The 16,224-nt window shown below is 38.7% G+C and overlaps 3 protein-coding genes across 3 annotated transcripts in view; 1 reads left to right on the forward strand and 2 right to left on the reverse strand.

Annotated features, from left to right (window-relative positions):
* The window catches only part of LOC140949281 (uncharacterized), a 178,400-nt gene that overhangs the window by 61,300 nt on the left and 100,876 nt on the right, over window positions 1-16,224 (forward strand). The gene's annotated exons all lie outside the window — the stretch shown is intronic.
* LOC140947866 (substance-K receptor-like) lies at window positions 2,536-4,840 on the reverse strand. Its single transcript, XM_073397076.1, has one exon. It carries the CDS (start codon window positions 3,834-3,836, stop codon window positions 2,769-2,771), a length of 1,068 nt encoding a protein of 355 aa, XP_073253177.1. The 5' UTR covers window positions 3,837-4,840; the 3' UTR covers window positions 2,536-2,768.
* LOC140948609 (neuropeptide FF receptor 2-like) lies at window positions 14,075-15,764 on the reverse strand. Its single transcript, XM_073397875.1, has one exon. It carries the CDS (start codon window positions 15,354-15,356, stop codon window positions 14,403-14,405), a length of 954 nt encoding a protein of 317 aa, XP_073253976.1. The 5' UTR covers window positions 15,357-15,764; the 3' UTR covers window positions 14,075-14,402.

A 16,224-nucleotide genomic window follows, 5' to 3' on the forward strand; every position in this document is an offset into this window, starting at 1 on the left:
ACTGCACCGCACAGTTCTCCACTCTCCATATGCAATAGGACCTCATCTGCAAAACTGGTGAGAGCCGATGTTGTAGACAGTTTGGGACGGAAGCCAAATTGTTTGCTTGAAAGGAGATTATTTGAATTCAGAAAGTCATAGAATTGGGAATGGACGACTTTTTCCAGAATTTTACTCATTGTTGGCAGAATAGAAATTGGGCGATAATTTGACGCATCTCTCCTATCTCCAGTTTTGAAAAGTGCAGCCACTTTCGAGCATTTCCATATTTCAGGAAAATTGCCAGTGCGAATAGAGAGATTCAGTAACTTGGTGATCGAGGGACAAATAGCACGCGCGCCATACTTTAAAAGTCTCGCACTGATGTTGTCCAAGCCAATAGCTTTATTTGTCTTTAGAGAAAGCAGATGCTTGAGTACTGTTTTCTCATCAACTTCGTCAAGCGAGAAAGACTGTAGCATCGTGGCCGATAAAGAACCCAAAATAAAGAACCCAAATGATTTTTTTTCGCTGCCTTCTTTCCTCGCCCAAGGTTGTTTAAATATAAGCTCCCTCTTAAAAACCTATGTTAACTAATACTCGTAAGTATTGCTCCGTGACCACTGCGAAAACAGACTTTCTCGTGATGCTTTTTTACGTCGGGCCATCCTCTTTTCTCCGTTTAGCGGCGTCGTCCAACCGACCCAAAGTTTTGGCATTTTCAAAAAAAAAAAAAAATTAACGACCTAGTTAATAATTCTCTTAATCTGAAAAATGAGCATAGTGACAGCATAGAGAAAAACAGGAAAAAAAACAGGAGCATTTTTTACAGTATGTTGTGCATTTTGTTATCCAAATACATGAAGGTTAACTTTAAACGTCATCCTGGGGTACCAGGGCCTCCTATTCCAAGACTTCTTGTGATTTTCTTTTAGTTTTTTTTTTCAAACCGACCGACCGACCCAATATCAGGGAACGCATTCAACGCTAAACGAAAAAAAAGGGGGATGGCCTTGAGTAGACTGAAGCTGTCGAATTTTTTTGTGCTTTTGAGGAAAGTGTATAAAAAAAATGTTATTTTCTAAGCCCAGATTCTGAAACCCATACGCGGATTTTGCGTTTCTTTACAGACATCTCAATTTGGACCACAAATCTCATGCAGGGGCGGGGGGGAGCGGCCCAGGGTGAGAACAAATCTAAATCCGATTTTTAGGATTTATCATCTTCTCGTTTTTGAGTTTAATTTTTGGGATTCTCCTAAAGAAAGATCTACGCCATTAGCTTTTCTAATGGGCTTCATATTCGTTAAATGTCAGCACTGTAGGTTTTGGGAACAATCCTTGTCGCCACCTTACATAGCAACCACATGTCACGCGCGAGAAAGTTAATTAATGTTGGCTTTTTTTGCCGTAACCATAAATAAATAATGCCCTGAATGCTCTTTACATTGACACCAATTAACCACCTGCAACGATATCGAGAATGCATCAATTAGGGAACCTTTCCCACCCTCTAATAAGCACTTTCCGTTTAAACTTGAGAGTGCCTCTGGAAGCATTAAAAAAGAGTGAGTCAATTTCACTCTCGAAAAACGAATCTTCTTCCTTGGATTTCAATAAGGCCAGGTGTACCTAGGCGAATCTTTTGCGCGATATTTGCTGCAATTTCATGGCGATTTTTGGCGATTTTCTGATCTTGATGCCGAAAGCGATTAGCCAGGACGCATCTTCTGAGTTAATTATCCTTCAAGATAGGTTCTTTGGTAACTCCCGCGTAGAAAAATGGCCCATAAATCAATCCTATCAAATTAGAGGTTCGAATCGTACCGGCGATGTTTTAGGCGACAAATCACCATGAAATCGCCGCTTGTTTGTGCGGGTTGATTTGAAATGTACCTAAGTTGCATCAAAATGAAAATTGCTCCTTTAAATGGGTCAAACGGAGCATTTTTTGACGTTTGAACTCCATGCAGTGCAATAATTAATACAAATATAATTTCTTGCCGGTGAAAATGTCATGTATTAGTTAAATACCTGCATGCAAAGGTTGACACCAAAACAGGTTTACACACTGCATCGCTGTGTTATTATTTAATCAAACGACAATTTCACAATACTTTGTTTAGCTATAGTAGCAATAGTCAAGTAAACAAGTCATGGAACATTAGGGATGAGATGCAGCAATGGCTTTTATGACATTATCACCTGCCTCTGGGTTTTCGTGATGCGTAATAAAATTATATTGAATCAGAAAGTTACGCGAATCTCCCCTCTAACTCGAACAAAACCAATTTGTCGTTGGATTCAGCATCAGTACTCTTTTTGAAACCCCGATGACTCGATCCTTGTGATTTTGTTGTAAATTTTTTTTTCAAACCGACCGACCGACCCAATATCAGGAAACGCATTCAAAGCTAAACGAAAAAAAAGGGGGATGGCCTTGAGTAAACTGAAGCTAGCGTTTTTTTTGTGCTTTTGAGGTAAATGTATAAAGGAGTATAAAAAATGTAAATGGACTGTTAACTCCAAAACTTTAAAAATGATAAAAACTCTATCAAAGTACATAAAAGCCAACTATTTGCGCTTTAATAGAAGTTCCTATAAATTAGTTAAAAATTCACAAACGGAACGAAAAAAGAAAGTCAGTCTTATAAACTAAAGATGAAATTACGAAACCTTACTAAAGTGATTCTCAGGAATATATTGAACTTAAGTTTCAACCCTGTTATTAAAGCTCAAATCCGAAGGAACTGTTTTCAGTTTTTCCATCCATTGAGTCACTCAAAGAACTTAAAATTCAGTTTCCTTGTTGATCGCTTCGCCTTCATTATCATTGTTACCAAGGAAGCTGAGTCTAGTGCTCATGGTCGATCGGCGAGACGAAAAGACCCGAAAGCGTCGTGGTATGGCATGGAAACAGGTAGTTGTTCTCCAAGGAGAGTGCCTTCGAAATTCCGTGCTTACTGTAAAAAGAATTATTGGGTTTATAACGTGTTTGACATAGAATAAAGCCATCACGGAAAGGTCTACATATACGAAGTAGTTGTTGTTTGTAATTTCGCGTGCAAAATCGTAGATTATCATCATCACCATCCTTGGAATATAGCAAATCTGAAAGAAGGCAATCAGAATGATTGTCACTCGAACTAATCGGCGCTTCTTGATTCTCCGGCCACGGGAACTTGTTGAATTTTCAAGTGACTTGTCCTTAGAATTTCTGCCTGTTAAGTGATACACCAGAATGGAGTAAGCTAAAGTTTGTAGGAACAAGGGGACTAAGAGGAAAACGAGAACCAGATAGATCTCGTACAACCTCATCGCGGTCGTAGATGCAAACTTTGTAACACAAAGGAGTTTTCCCTGGATCATCTGCACGCTTAGGATCATCGCAATAGGTAACCCAGTACAGAGGTAAGCAGTGATCCAGATGAAAACTGCAACGATTCCGATAGTTTTTAAAGAGAAATGTCGCTTGAACGGCGTCATCACAGCTCTGTACCTCTCAAAAGCTATTATCGTGTAGGTTATCACCGACACAACGACGAAGACGTCCTGCGTAGGGGCGAGTACCTGGCAGGCGGTTTCTCCTAGGATCCACCCGTAGTAAAAGTCCACGATTCTCAGCGGTGCAGCTACAAGGGCTACTCCAAGGTCTGCGATCGCATTGTTCAAGATGAGGTAGTTACAGGGTGTTTTCATATCTCTCCAGCGAAGGACAGTGTAAACAAGTAGCGTATTACCGATAAACCCCACAGCCATGATGGTACAAAACAACGGTGGAACAAGAATCGCGTAGCTTGATCTCGCGTGATTACTTGTTGAGGCGTTTTGAACGCCAGTGATGTTGTCTTCTTGCATGTCTAAGTATCTGTGTAGTGACTTCCACCAGGAGTTACTTCGGAGATTGTCGAGTGTCTTTGTCAGAATTCTCTAAAATTTCGCGATTCAAACACGGCGTGTCGAAACTACGTCGCTCGTTTTCAGCTGTGTTGATACACCTGTCCTATTGTCAATGCAAGACAACACAATTATGTTCCTGATAAACGAGCTGTTGGAATAAAGATTTTAAAATGAAGGTGACCTAACCGCAAAGGCGGTTTCGACAAAGTCTTCAACACAACATTAAATTTTTTATCTCCCTCGGGCAATTACTACCAGAACGAAAATTATCAACTTAAACTTACCGAATCATTGCCTATTTTAGAACATTTTTGCTCGATACATACGGTCAAATGGCAACAGTACAAACATTTATTTGACAATCGGATTTACACGCGTGACCAACTTCATGTGGGAAGTGTACATAGAGCTTTTACGATCTAACACCAACCGGCAACGTTAAAAAGGCAATATCTGACAGGAATCTAACCCTTCACAGTTGAAATCGTTAAGTTTCTGAGAAAAGCGCCGGAACGACTTTGAAAAACTCTTAAGTTGCTTAAGGCATTGTTTATCGCAAGTCTTTTAAACTTCACCTTGCAGTTTTTCATATTAGTATTAAAGTGAAGGCAACTTAATATTTAATGAGGCAAATCTAATTGATAGGGTCATTGTTGACACGGATCCACGTCAGTCTAAACACGGCGTCCATAATAATAGTTTTCTTTTTGGCTCGAGGGTTAACACTACCCCTGGCTCTGTGACGAGAAATCTGCATATCACCCCGTAAAACCGATCTCGAACACTTAATGCCGCTGTGAAACAATATCTTGCCGTTATATTAAAACAGTTTATGAAGCAAGAGATTTTGAACAAAGTGCAATAAAAATCTCTATCTTGCAGAAAACAACCTTAAACGTACTGAACATTATTTCTGATCCACAATATCGCGTCGATATGACTTTTACTGTTTCAAATCACACAAATCTTGGCCCCGGTATTATTTTTTTTAAATTCAAGGTTGGTTCGTCTTCTTATTTAGGACGCAAAAAATATTAAGCATTAAAGGACTTTTGTCAGTCTTAGCTAGGGTGTTTTATATTTGCATAAAGGGAGAACATGATTGGAGAAAAATGCTTTCAAAGGATGTTACTCAGAGCTATTTATATGTTATATTCCATCTTACCTGCACGTAGCTGGTTCTGCCTATGTTAAGTGCGTTTGCAGCCTGAGGTTTTATAGTTTCAGAAAAAGAATGTTATATCCGTGTAGTTTACATTTAAACTGATATTTTCCGGTCTTTTCAGTCGCAATTAAGGGAGCAGTATATAATTTAGTGGCGCCAAAAAATACTGGACTTTCACGTTCAAGCAAGCCAAGGGGATTGTCCGGACACCGCACAAAGTCATGTAGATATTATCTTATAAAAAGTCGTGATTAGCAATAACAATAACATAGCCGCGCCGTTTAAACCAATACGCTTTGCCAGTAAGCTAAAAGCCTATGATTAAAATTAAATTAAAAATGATAATTTAAACAATATTAAAATTTATGTCATAGAGGTACAAATTTCATTTTGATAGGAAACTGAGATAGTCTTTTGTTTACTTTAAATGTAAGCTGAAAAATATAATTCATTAGCCTCCTTAAACATTAGGTGGCAAGACATGACTAATGAGTTTAATCACACAGTCCTTTGGTCAAACGAGCCTTTTGGTTTCTGCGTATAAAATGACATGTATTCTGTTGTTTTGAATGACCCGTAATTCACCAAAATGTTCAGTAAAAATGATTTGTTATGATTTCCGTAACCAAAGTAATATGAGGTGAAAATTTGACCTGGACAGTAAACTGGGATTTTTTTTCTTGTATAAAATGTTAATAAAATTCAGTAATATTATGCATTATCCTCTTTCAAATAATTATGTAATGACATGACCGAGAGATATCTGTCAAGGCTTGGCAAAACCGAACTGTTATTGAAAATTATTATTATTATTATTATTATTATTACTTTTTTTTTTTTGGAAGGACCAAAAACCGAAGGAGTTGTGGATCTCCCAACATCTAAATAAAACATATTTAACATGCTTGTGACAACTTTGGTTGTTATATTTACAGTGGGCATGGTCGAATTTTAAACGTACAATTAAAATTGACTTTTGCATATCTTCAACATTTGTTTTGAGGGCGTTGATATTTCTAATGGATGGTGTGAGTAATTGACAATGATTATTGTATTACAAAAAAAAAAGAGAAAAAAGGAAAAAAAGAAGCCTGCATGATGTTCTTATTATTAGTAAATTTACGGTGTCTACAGCGAATATTCAGAGACAGGACCAGGGATTAAACATGCTTGTGAGATTTTACTTGTGAGCAAAATAAGCGATTACAGCTAGAGGGTTTCGGAAAATAATAATCGGTTTTAAGCATGTTTGACAACATAAAATACACCTGTTGTAATTTATGCGCTCTTCCTTAGCTTTTACTTTCAACTGATAGTTAGAAGCCAAAAGAATAGTATTTGCAACGAGTTGAATATGACATGACCACCGTGTAAGGTAAACCTTACAGGGCCGCTTTGAGCTCGAGTAACTACGAGCAACGTAAGAAAGCCACTATTTGATTGAACGGAAACAAAACCGACCAGAAAGGTTTGTAGATAAGGCAAACAAAATTCTCCAGGTTAAATAAGTCTCATTATCTAATTAAAAACGGTACGAATTTGTTCGTCGGTTTTTTATACATCTTAAAAGTGCTTTGAGAGCTCGTTTAGTGTATATGTTGTAGGTAAAATCCCATCTCAGGTTAAACCTCTGTCTTGTCCACCAAGATTATAATTTGATGCAGTATATAAGAGCCACTTCGTGCTGGGATTTCTACAAAAATCTTTTTTTGATTCTTTAATGTGAATATAAGGATATAAGCGCCAAATCGATTCTGACTCATCGCTGATATTTTTTTAGCCGGGAAGATACGATCTTGATTACATGGTTGAAGTTTGCGATTTTAACTGCATACAAAACAAAGACACGCCAGCTTTCAGTTTGTGTTTTAAATTGAGGAAAGCAAACAGCTTTGAATCAGCTAATTTTCTTTTCTTATGCGTTCTTATCACCCGTGTTTGGAATAAAAAGCTCAGTTTTATTAATCTTTTCGAATTCACCTGAAACACCCAAAACTCTCATTACGCCAAAAAAAAAAATCCTTTCTTGCCGCAAAGAAAATAAATCAAGAAAAAGCTAAGGTTAATGTTAAATATTGGCTTTTCTTTGCACTGCGTTATTCCTAAAACTGAGGAAAAAAAAAAACACGTCAAGGGATGACGCTGAAATCCTGAAAAAGATATAAAATGGGCATTCTTGTGATGACCAGCTCTTTGTGGAAAAAACCTCGTCTTTTCTAAAACACACACGCTAAAAACACTTTTAGCACACTTACCGCCCTTGTTAATTCACTCTGCGCCAAAAGGAAATAAATGTTGGACCTGAACTTGAGTGACATGAAAGAATATTCAATGTCCTGAGGACCAGCGTTCTATGTTGTGCATGACGACCTACTGTTGCCAGAAGAGCAACTGGTTATTTGACGCAGATTTTACAGGGGAGTAGTATCCAGACATATTCCGCTATTATTTCACAATCGTGATGCTCGCTTTTGAGCTGGACAGAATCATAGGGGAGCTTAACCCTTTGCATACCAAGGGGGGTGGTATTTATTTCACACAAAAATAGGCATAGTTACAACAATGCTTGCCAAGTCTCTTCTTTATTACAGACACCTGCAGACCTATACATATTTAGAAAGCAAGGAAAATATGCTTTCATATGAGTTAGAGAAATTATGGGATATGATACTTTTGTGACGTCACGAGCCACCTAATTAGCATAATTATGCAAATTTTATGCAAACATTCAGGAAACGTTGAAATAACTTGCTCTGAGCTTAAAAAGTTACAATTTTGAGCTTTTCTTTTCAAAATAAAAATCTACTTACAATTTAGGTTTAAATCGATAACAAACGATTGGAGTATAATGTATATTTTCTGTGAAGAATAAATTTCTTTTATCAGGAAGAGGGAATCAAAAAAAATTTTTTCAGGGTTTGAATACAAAAACTTATTGGGTACCTTTACAGCATAGAAATATATTTTTTTACACAAGAAGAGCTAGTTTCTCAATACTCTCTTCCTTCCTCTTTGAAAGGGCCTCCCTATCCCTTCTTTGAGCCGTCGTGGGCCATCACGTGCATCATCATCAAAATAATAGTTTTGCATTGTGCGGTATCTTAGAAAACAAGGCTCAACACACATTCTGACACCACAAATGGCACAGCTGTAAATGGTTTTTACATTCTGTACATGCACTTTACATGTGGACCTGGTGTCATTGCTGATGAGATGATGGAAATGGTCACGGTTGAACCTTATGTCTGGAATAACAACAGGGGCCTGACCCAAACCTGTGTCCTTCCTGAAGCTCTTCCCTTCAAATCACTGACTTATTACCTTCTTCCTAAACTCTAAACTGGTTGTACTGGCATGGTTTTGGGATTTGGTTTGAAGAATGTGTGCATTTGACACACAAACCTCTACCATATAAAAAAAAAACTTTGTAATACCACATGACAGATGGGAAGAAAGGCGAACTTAGGACAGCCTCAGTACTCCAATTAGAACTGATACTTGGTTTAGTGACTAGGCCCATATCTAAATAAAGACTTAACCAAGCTTTCATTTCATCCACAGTGACTGGGTACCATACAGAGCTTTCCCTCGGGCCTCTTTTCTGTTCTGCATACAAATTGGTCTGACTAACTAATAACTGCCATACCTCTGGTGTAAAGAAAAGTGAGAAGAAATCCAAACACGATTTAAGATCTCTGGTGTTTACATTTATCCCAGGGTTTTCTTTAAAGTCAATATCTCTTCTTCTTTTAATTTCTCTGGACCACTCTCTTTCCACGACCTCCATTACCTCCTGTGTGCTCTCATCAGCTGAGTCTTCACTGGAATCCTGTTCGCTGGATTGCGATTCATCGGAGTAAAATTCTTCTTCAGAGGCTCGATGCTCCATTATGTTTATAAGAGGGAAGTCATCGTCGTCAACAAAGTGAATTTCCACATTGCTTTGATCGTTTGCGGAGCAAAAATCGAGTGTGCGATCGGGGTTAAGAGCCGCCATTTTTAAATCACCGTGCTGAAAATGTTTAACTTATAAGAAACTCTCAAACTTCGTCTCAATTTAAGCGAAAATCGAGCAAAATCGAGCAAAACTGCAAAATAACTTCATGTAGTCTGACACAGAATGAAATAATGGCGTCCAGGCCCTTGGATCTCGTTTTATGGTCTCCGAGAGGGGAGTTGTGATTAGCTGGCCATATATGGCCAGTTGGTACGCAAAGGGTTAAAAGCAATGGCGACGACAATGGCATCGAAAACGTTACCCAAAAAGTGATTTGGGCTTCTTCAAACTTCATCGCTCTTATTGCAACTCTATAAATTTGTCAAATGTTGGCGATTTTTACAGAAGTTGAATTCTAAAGGACTGTATCTACGTTCACTAAACGTAAAAAAGAAAATCGTTGTCTTGTGTTTACTTCCCCTTTAAAACTTGAAATTAGGAAGTTTCACGTCGTAGTTGCGCGGTGACGGCAAAGAAATGTACGAAAAAGGCGTGATGCGCGTGCAAAGTTGTTGTTTTACTTATCTAACCTATTGCTTTTTTGCCGTTCTCGTTGCCGTCATCGTTGCTTAAGTTCCCAATTATCTTCGGAGGCACATGCACATTCAAATAGTTTCTTTAAAACGCAATTTTGTGACCACTGTTTTTGTAGGCTGCAGGCGTATTTTGCAGCGCGAACGATGATACTTTTCTCGGGGCTATTGTTCTCCCGCTATCTTGGACGTTGAAACCGACAGAGCGCTGTGGCGAGTCCAAAAATATCTTAAAGTGAGAGGGGTTTTTTGTTGGCAAGATGGTGGCCGTAATCAACGTACCTCTGAGCTTTCGTTATAAGAGGGCTTAAAAATAAGCTCTGCAGGTTGTTCTTTTTGTAGAAGTTACGTGACTCAGTTTATCTGCTGACCAAAGGAAACCAATGGAGGGTCCACGTTCTACAAAGCTTTTCGTTTTAAAAAGAAAACTTTTTCAAGGAAAAGGAAACTAAGGCTTTGATCAGGAGAATGGTATAAAGCATAGCCACTAATTTACAACAGGTGTATACGGTCGCTGGACAAAAGAAATGAAAAAGAGCATCGAAATATATTCAAAAATGAATTCAAAAAGCATATACTTTTACGTCCCGGAATCTCATCCCGTCAGATTTTGTGCCTTGAATTCACTGTCATTCCCAAGAAGAGGGATGACTGAAGCAGAAGCCTGATTCGAATTGATAATGAACTTAGGTGACAAAACAATATCATCTAATAATCGGTCTTGGATTGTTAGCTAAACTGAAAAAGCCGGGTACCTAATATTTTTCAAATACTGAATCTTATTTAAGCTTTTTTAGTATTACAATGGTGATAGTTTGCTTGGAAACGCTGGTGTTAGACTAATTTGTCCCGATGGTGTTAATTGGAAATCTGAGCCTCAGAACTCTACATAAATTACATTGGTTCAGGATCGGTTAATTAAAATCATGGTAATTAAAAGCCAGACAAAGGCAGATCACCTTTTCTCGCCCATTGGTAAGTCTCTCAGTTGCCGCGAAAGACTGAGGGAGACAAAGTCTCTGATAGTAGTATATTGCAAAGTCTTAAAAGACTTCAGTTAATCGATTGGAAAACTTAATACATGAATCTCAGTGGTGTATTATTAAATTCTTGAAGCAGTAAGACCTTCAAGACGTTTAAGAGTTTTACACCTAGTTTAGCTACATAGTATGACTTCGATGGAATCTAGCTGTTCGTAAGAATTGACAATTTTTTCCCGCGGATGTTATTTTTTGTCGTTTTACAAAAGAGCTTCGACGCCAATTCTGTGCGCCAGTTTAATCAAATTTTTTCTTGTACAGAAGTTTAACAGGGGCGTAGCCAGGATTTTTTCAGAAGTACGCACAACCCACCAAATGCCCCTGTTCCTTGAAATATTTATGAATCCTCTAGTGTAACCGTAGCGCCTACGCGAACAATCTAGTGGTATCTCAGACTTTTATTTGCAAATGTGACGATAGGTTTTGCCCTTCCAAGCACAAATCGGGGAAATAAGCGTTAAAAAAGGTAATTCGAGCGACTTCGGCGTGTGAACAACGAGGGGGGAAACTAACTCTGCAACTCGCTTGGCTAGTGGGAAATTAAGGACCTCGCCACTGTTCCACGGTACTAGGATGTGCTACAACTGGAAAACAGGACAGCACTCAAACTTGGACTTCAACAGTTTAATCTTCAGCTCATGGACGTAAATCATACAGACATGTGCATCAAATAATGTAAATCGGAAAACAGCGATAACAGCGCTCGATCGATTTATATTATCTGATCATCTTGTTAAAACATCATAAAACAAATGGAAGGAAGGCTGAATAAAATCAGCTGTACACCGAAAACAAATCTGGATAAATTCAGCTTTAAAGTTCATATGCTAAACTAAATGACTGAAAATTAAATGTCAGTCAAGCAAATGAATTTAGGAAATTTACAATGGGAAACTGCTGTGTAAAAGAATTCGAGTTTCCTTTGCTCTGGATTCCTCAAAATGTTAAAACTAAAAACTATAAACGGTTGGTATTTGAACAGGAGAAAGGTCCAGTTGTTCAGTGACGAAGCTGAATAATTATTTCTAGAAAATGCAATTTCGAGGGTACACATAATATGCGTACAGAAATTTCCTAAGGTACACTGTTTCAATAATCATATACAAGAGTAAACATTCCTTGTTAACATGTTTGTCCACGCTTAAATGAGGAAAACTTTATTCGAAACGTTGAAATCCTATTTTTATTATTTTGTAGACCACGTGCCATGAAATAAATTTAAATCCAATAAAATCTACATTTTTCCCCTAACACAAATCAGTTGTGATTCTTTTACACTCTGATTTGCCACATTACTTTTAACCGACGAATCACCCTACGTTCGGATGTAAAATAATCGTGCCCTACTTCGTCTAGTGCGAAGAGTGGCCGAAGTGAAAACAATGCGTTTACGCTTTAAAACATCCAGCCTTGCGAGCAATTTGCGCTTTTTAAAGTCCCGCCGTTTCTCTAATATCAAATCTCGTGTAACTAGGCTTTTAGTACCGAATAGTTACAAGGCTTTTGATCATTTATTAGTTAATAGGTTTTCTTAATTATATTGTGTGTCCCCAATTAGTAGAAGGGTATTACCCTCGGCTAATTAGCTACTAGAGTGGTTTTCGTTTGAGTGTCGTAAAACCAAAACCAAAGTAATTACTCTGGCCAATCACATAGGACACAGACAATACATTGAACCAATCAAAACTCGAAGTAATTACATGTGGCTGACGCAAAGCGCGGGAAAATGCATGCGAGCGCGTCACAATTGGCTTTGGTTTTACTTCTGATTGGATGAAAAGATGGCGCGAATCTTTTAAGCCAATCGCATCGTGTAGAAAGTGCAAAACCAATTACTTTTCGACACTCAAATGAAAACCGCTCTAAGACACTTTAATAAGGTTTTGATGATGATGATGAGGATACAGCTGTTTCGAGAAAGGTTGTCGGATAAAGTGCACGCGACAATCCCGAAAGGCATTGTGGGTGGTTTAAAGTTCACTGTTCTGTAAAGAAATTTGAAAGAATTGGTACGAAAGGCCGTGGAAATGTGTTTGCGAGTGCTAAAGAAAAGCAACAAAAGTAGGTTTGACAGCTGCAGAGTCAGAAACAGTATACTGTTCATATCCCATATTACCTTTCGGGATTGTCGAGTGCACATTTGTTTCCGACAACCTTTCTCGAAATGGCTGTATACACCATTGAAGACTCGGTCCACCAATGAATCACGTCTCTTTTCTGGGAGCAGACATTCGGGTGTAAAAAGAAAAACCAAACAGTCCGTTGTTAAATGAGCTGAGCCGAACTATGCTTTTAAGATAATTAACTTTAATCTACCTTATCCTTCGTTTTATTGTTTTCTTTCATTTCTCACTTCTGTATCTCATTATTTTATTAGTTTTTACCCTCAACTTTTTCAGATACGCACGTGGGTACCGGTAGCTACGCCCCTGTTTAATTAACAGTTCACAAAAACGTTTACACTATTGACATTGAGCAATCCTGCTAAAAAATTAAAGGTGTTCAATTATAATGCTTCGGAGCTGGTACTTTGTTTGTTTTGGGGCAAACTGCAAGTCCAAATTGGAAAGTATATAAATAGGCAGATTGAGCAAAGATTAACGTAACGTCAAATGAGAACGCGAAATTGCGCAGAAAAGACCGAGCGCGACTTTCCGTGCCCAATTTGCCCACTCTGCTATTGGTCAAGCCGGTTTTTAGATCTGTCGTCGCCTTGTTTGTGTTTGACAAACGTGACAGGGCTACTTACGTTACTGTGTTCTGGTCTTTTACAAAAAGATCTTTTTAAAGGAAGGTGAAGTTTGGCTGAAATTTTTTCAAACATAATTATTGTCACGATTGTCACGACGCAAGTTTTGCCGTCTTTTTGTGTAAGTTCACTTTTTAATATTTAGGCTGATTTAGCAACAGAACGGGAACGTCATTTGACGACGGGAAAGCGCGCAGAAAGGACTAAACGCGACTTACGGTGCCCAATTTGTCGCTCTGCCATTGGTCAAGCCAGTTGTTTGATTTGCGCGCGCCGTCGTCAACTAACGTTCCCGTTCAACCAGGGTACATTCCAGTATAATAATGTAAGCTGAACTTCTGGGAGGTGCGATAGAGTTTCCGATCGAGTGCCGAGAGATAATTACGAACGGTTTCGTACTGGTAAACTTTGTTATAATTTTAACATAACGAGTCTTACGTTTTGTAGTTAAATATTGAAATCAATAAGCTAGAGAGGGCGTATGTCACAATGCCCTAATATGATCTTGTAAATAAACCAAAGGAACCAGTAAAGCGCGAATTATCCAGTAAAAACCGTGACCGTATAGCGTACCTTGCCGTTTTATGAATGACTGAAACACGAGCGCCGAAGATACAAGCCTGAAAACAATTTGGAATAGTGACTCTGCTCTGTGTTTTTGAAATTTCGTTTCTGATCTTACTCGGACAGGATATTGCCCATTTTCGTCCCAAGTTTAATTACTTTTATTTTTTCTACATACCGGTATCTATAAATTTATTTTAAAGCTCTCATGTGACCAATTTATTCTTATTATGAAGTAGGTATGTTAAAAGGTTACTATTTTTCAGTGGAAGATATACGAAAGGGGTACCTGTTCAGGGCGGAGCCTGCCCGTAAAAAACTTTGTTAAGTAGCCCTCCCGGGGTGTCCCCACCATAGTTTTTTCTTAAACTGTTATTAAATTGTTAATTTTCAACGTGCTCTTTTTTTGAAACAAGAAGTGAAACTTAACAGCGCTTCAAAAAAAGCGTTCGTACCCAGCGACGTCGCCATTGTCTTTACCGACAGCAGAAACGAAACTCATCGCTCGTACACCAAAGAATGACGGGATTGATCATGTGCTTGATGTAATAAGCAAACAGGGAAATAACATCAGAATACCAGAAAAACTGGTTTGTCGCTAAAGCGGCATCACTTTTGAATTCTCTTATCAGCATCAAGACACCGCGAGGAATTGAACAGAGTTGAAAAACTGCAACTAAAAAAACAACAACTTTAACTAAACGGATCTTTTTCCTCATTCGTTCAATAAAGTTTTTCCTCTTGTCGTTCCTTTTCGAGAACCGTAGTTCACTATTTGTCACAATGAAAATGTTAACATAACACCACGACTGAACAAATAACGGCAAGGCGATAAAGACTGTAACTAGGTAGATTTCGTAAACGCGTCTCACAGTTAGAGATGGAAAATTTGGCATGCAGTAAAGTCTGCTGTCGTCTGCGTGGTGCTGTAGCTCTAACATCAGCGCTTGCGGTAAAGCGGCGGTTATGTAGCAAGTTAACCATATTACACCGACAATCACCTTCGCTGATTTTAAACGTAGTCTGTTCTTGAAAGGTTGAACAATAACGCGGTACCTTTCCAGCGCGATTGTTGTATGTGTGACAACGGACACGCTTACAAAGAGCTCTTGGATGGACACGAGAAAGTTGCAGAGAAATTCACCAAAGGGCCACCCAATGTAGTTCTCTATGATTCGCTGCGGTGCAGCAATGAGAGCCATTCCCAGATCAGCTACAGCGATACTCAGAATCAACCAGTAACACGGCGTTCTAAGCTGCTGCCTGCTAATAATGGCCGACACGATCAAAACATTCCCAGGAAATCCAGTCACGATGACAAACGAGAAGAGAACTGTGGCCATCGTAGCTGGCTCAGATGGGTTTATATAAGTTTCCAAAGATGACGATTTATTGCGCAAAGATGCATTCTCATTCGCCCAAACTTCCATTAGTCCTTCCTAGTTCTTTGGCGCGCGGACAGTTCCGTGGCTGATGTTTTTCTTCTTAAGTGTTCAAGAAAACCGATTTCTCAGCTGTTGCAAATAATGAAACACAGAAAAAGTGCGGCGATTACAATACATAACAACCGGCTGTGTCCTTAATTTTCTGATAACAGACTTCCGAATTTTGGCGGAGGTTTTTCTTGTAGCCGCCTAGTTCCTGCCTCAATTAACTTCGTATTTTTTACTATAAAGCCTTGAAAAATTCCGCACCTTAGGTCACAAGCTTCTCGCTGCTGATGGCCATATCTACATCCTAAAAGTTCACGCAATGGTCGACCAGGTTAGTCGGTGATCACCGACGCCAACAGAGACTTAATTAGACGGTCAAAAATTTCATTTTTAAAAGACGCCCAATTACGGCGCGTGAATTTGCTTAAAAGCTTCTTTTTTTTGCACAAAATGGGAGCCTTTGTTTTGTAAGCAACACATTGTTCTGAATGCATTAACAAAAATGTTAAATTGGACCGACACTGCCGGAACCTATTAAGCGTACTTGTTTTGTACAAAAGGTGCAAAAGTTCATGAAAATGTTTGCGCGGCAACGTTATGCAAACACGAAGATAAGAGAATAAAAGATCCAAATCACAAGAAACCGAACTTGAGTGCTTGTTGTAGTATCGAAGGAAGAACGGAATCAGTATCCAACCATACCACCGGGGGGGGGGGGGGGGGGAGGGGACTCTCCCTTATTTGGTCTAGACGAGTACGTGCTGCTGAACAGGTGAACAGGGGATGGTTTTCACAATCTTAAGTCTTTAAACAGGGTGTACAATTTCACTATTTAACATCCTTTTCAAGATTTGTCTATTAAAAA

Source organism: Porites lutea, chromosome 9, assembly GCF_958299795.1.
Source record: "Porites lutea chromosome 9, jaPorLute2.1, whole genome shotgun sequence".
Taxonomy (NCBI): Eukaryota; Metazoa; Cnidaria; class Anthozoa; order Scleractinia; family Poritidae; genus Porites; species Porites lutea.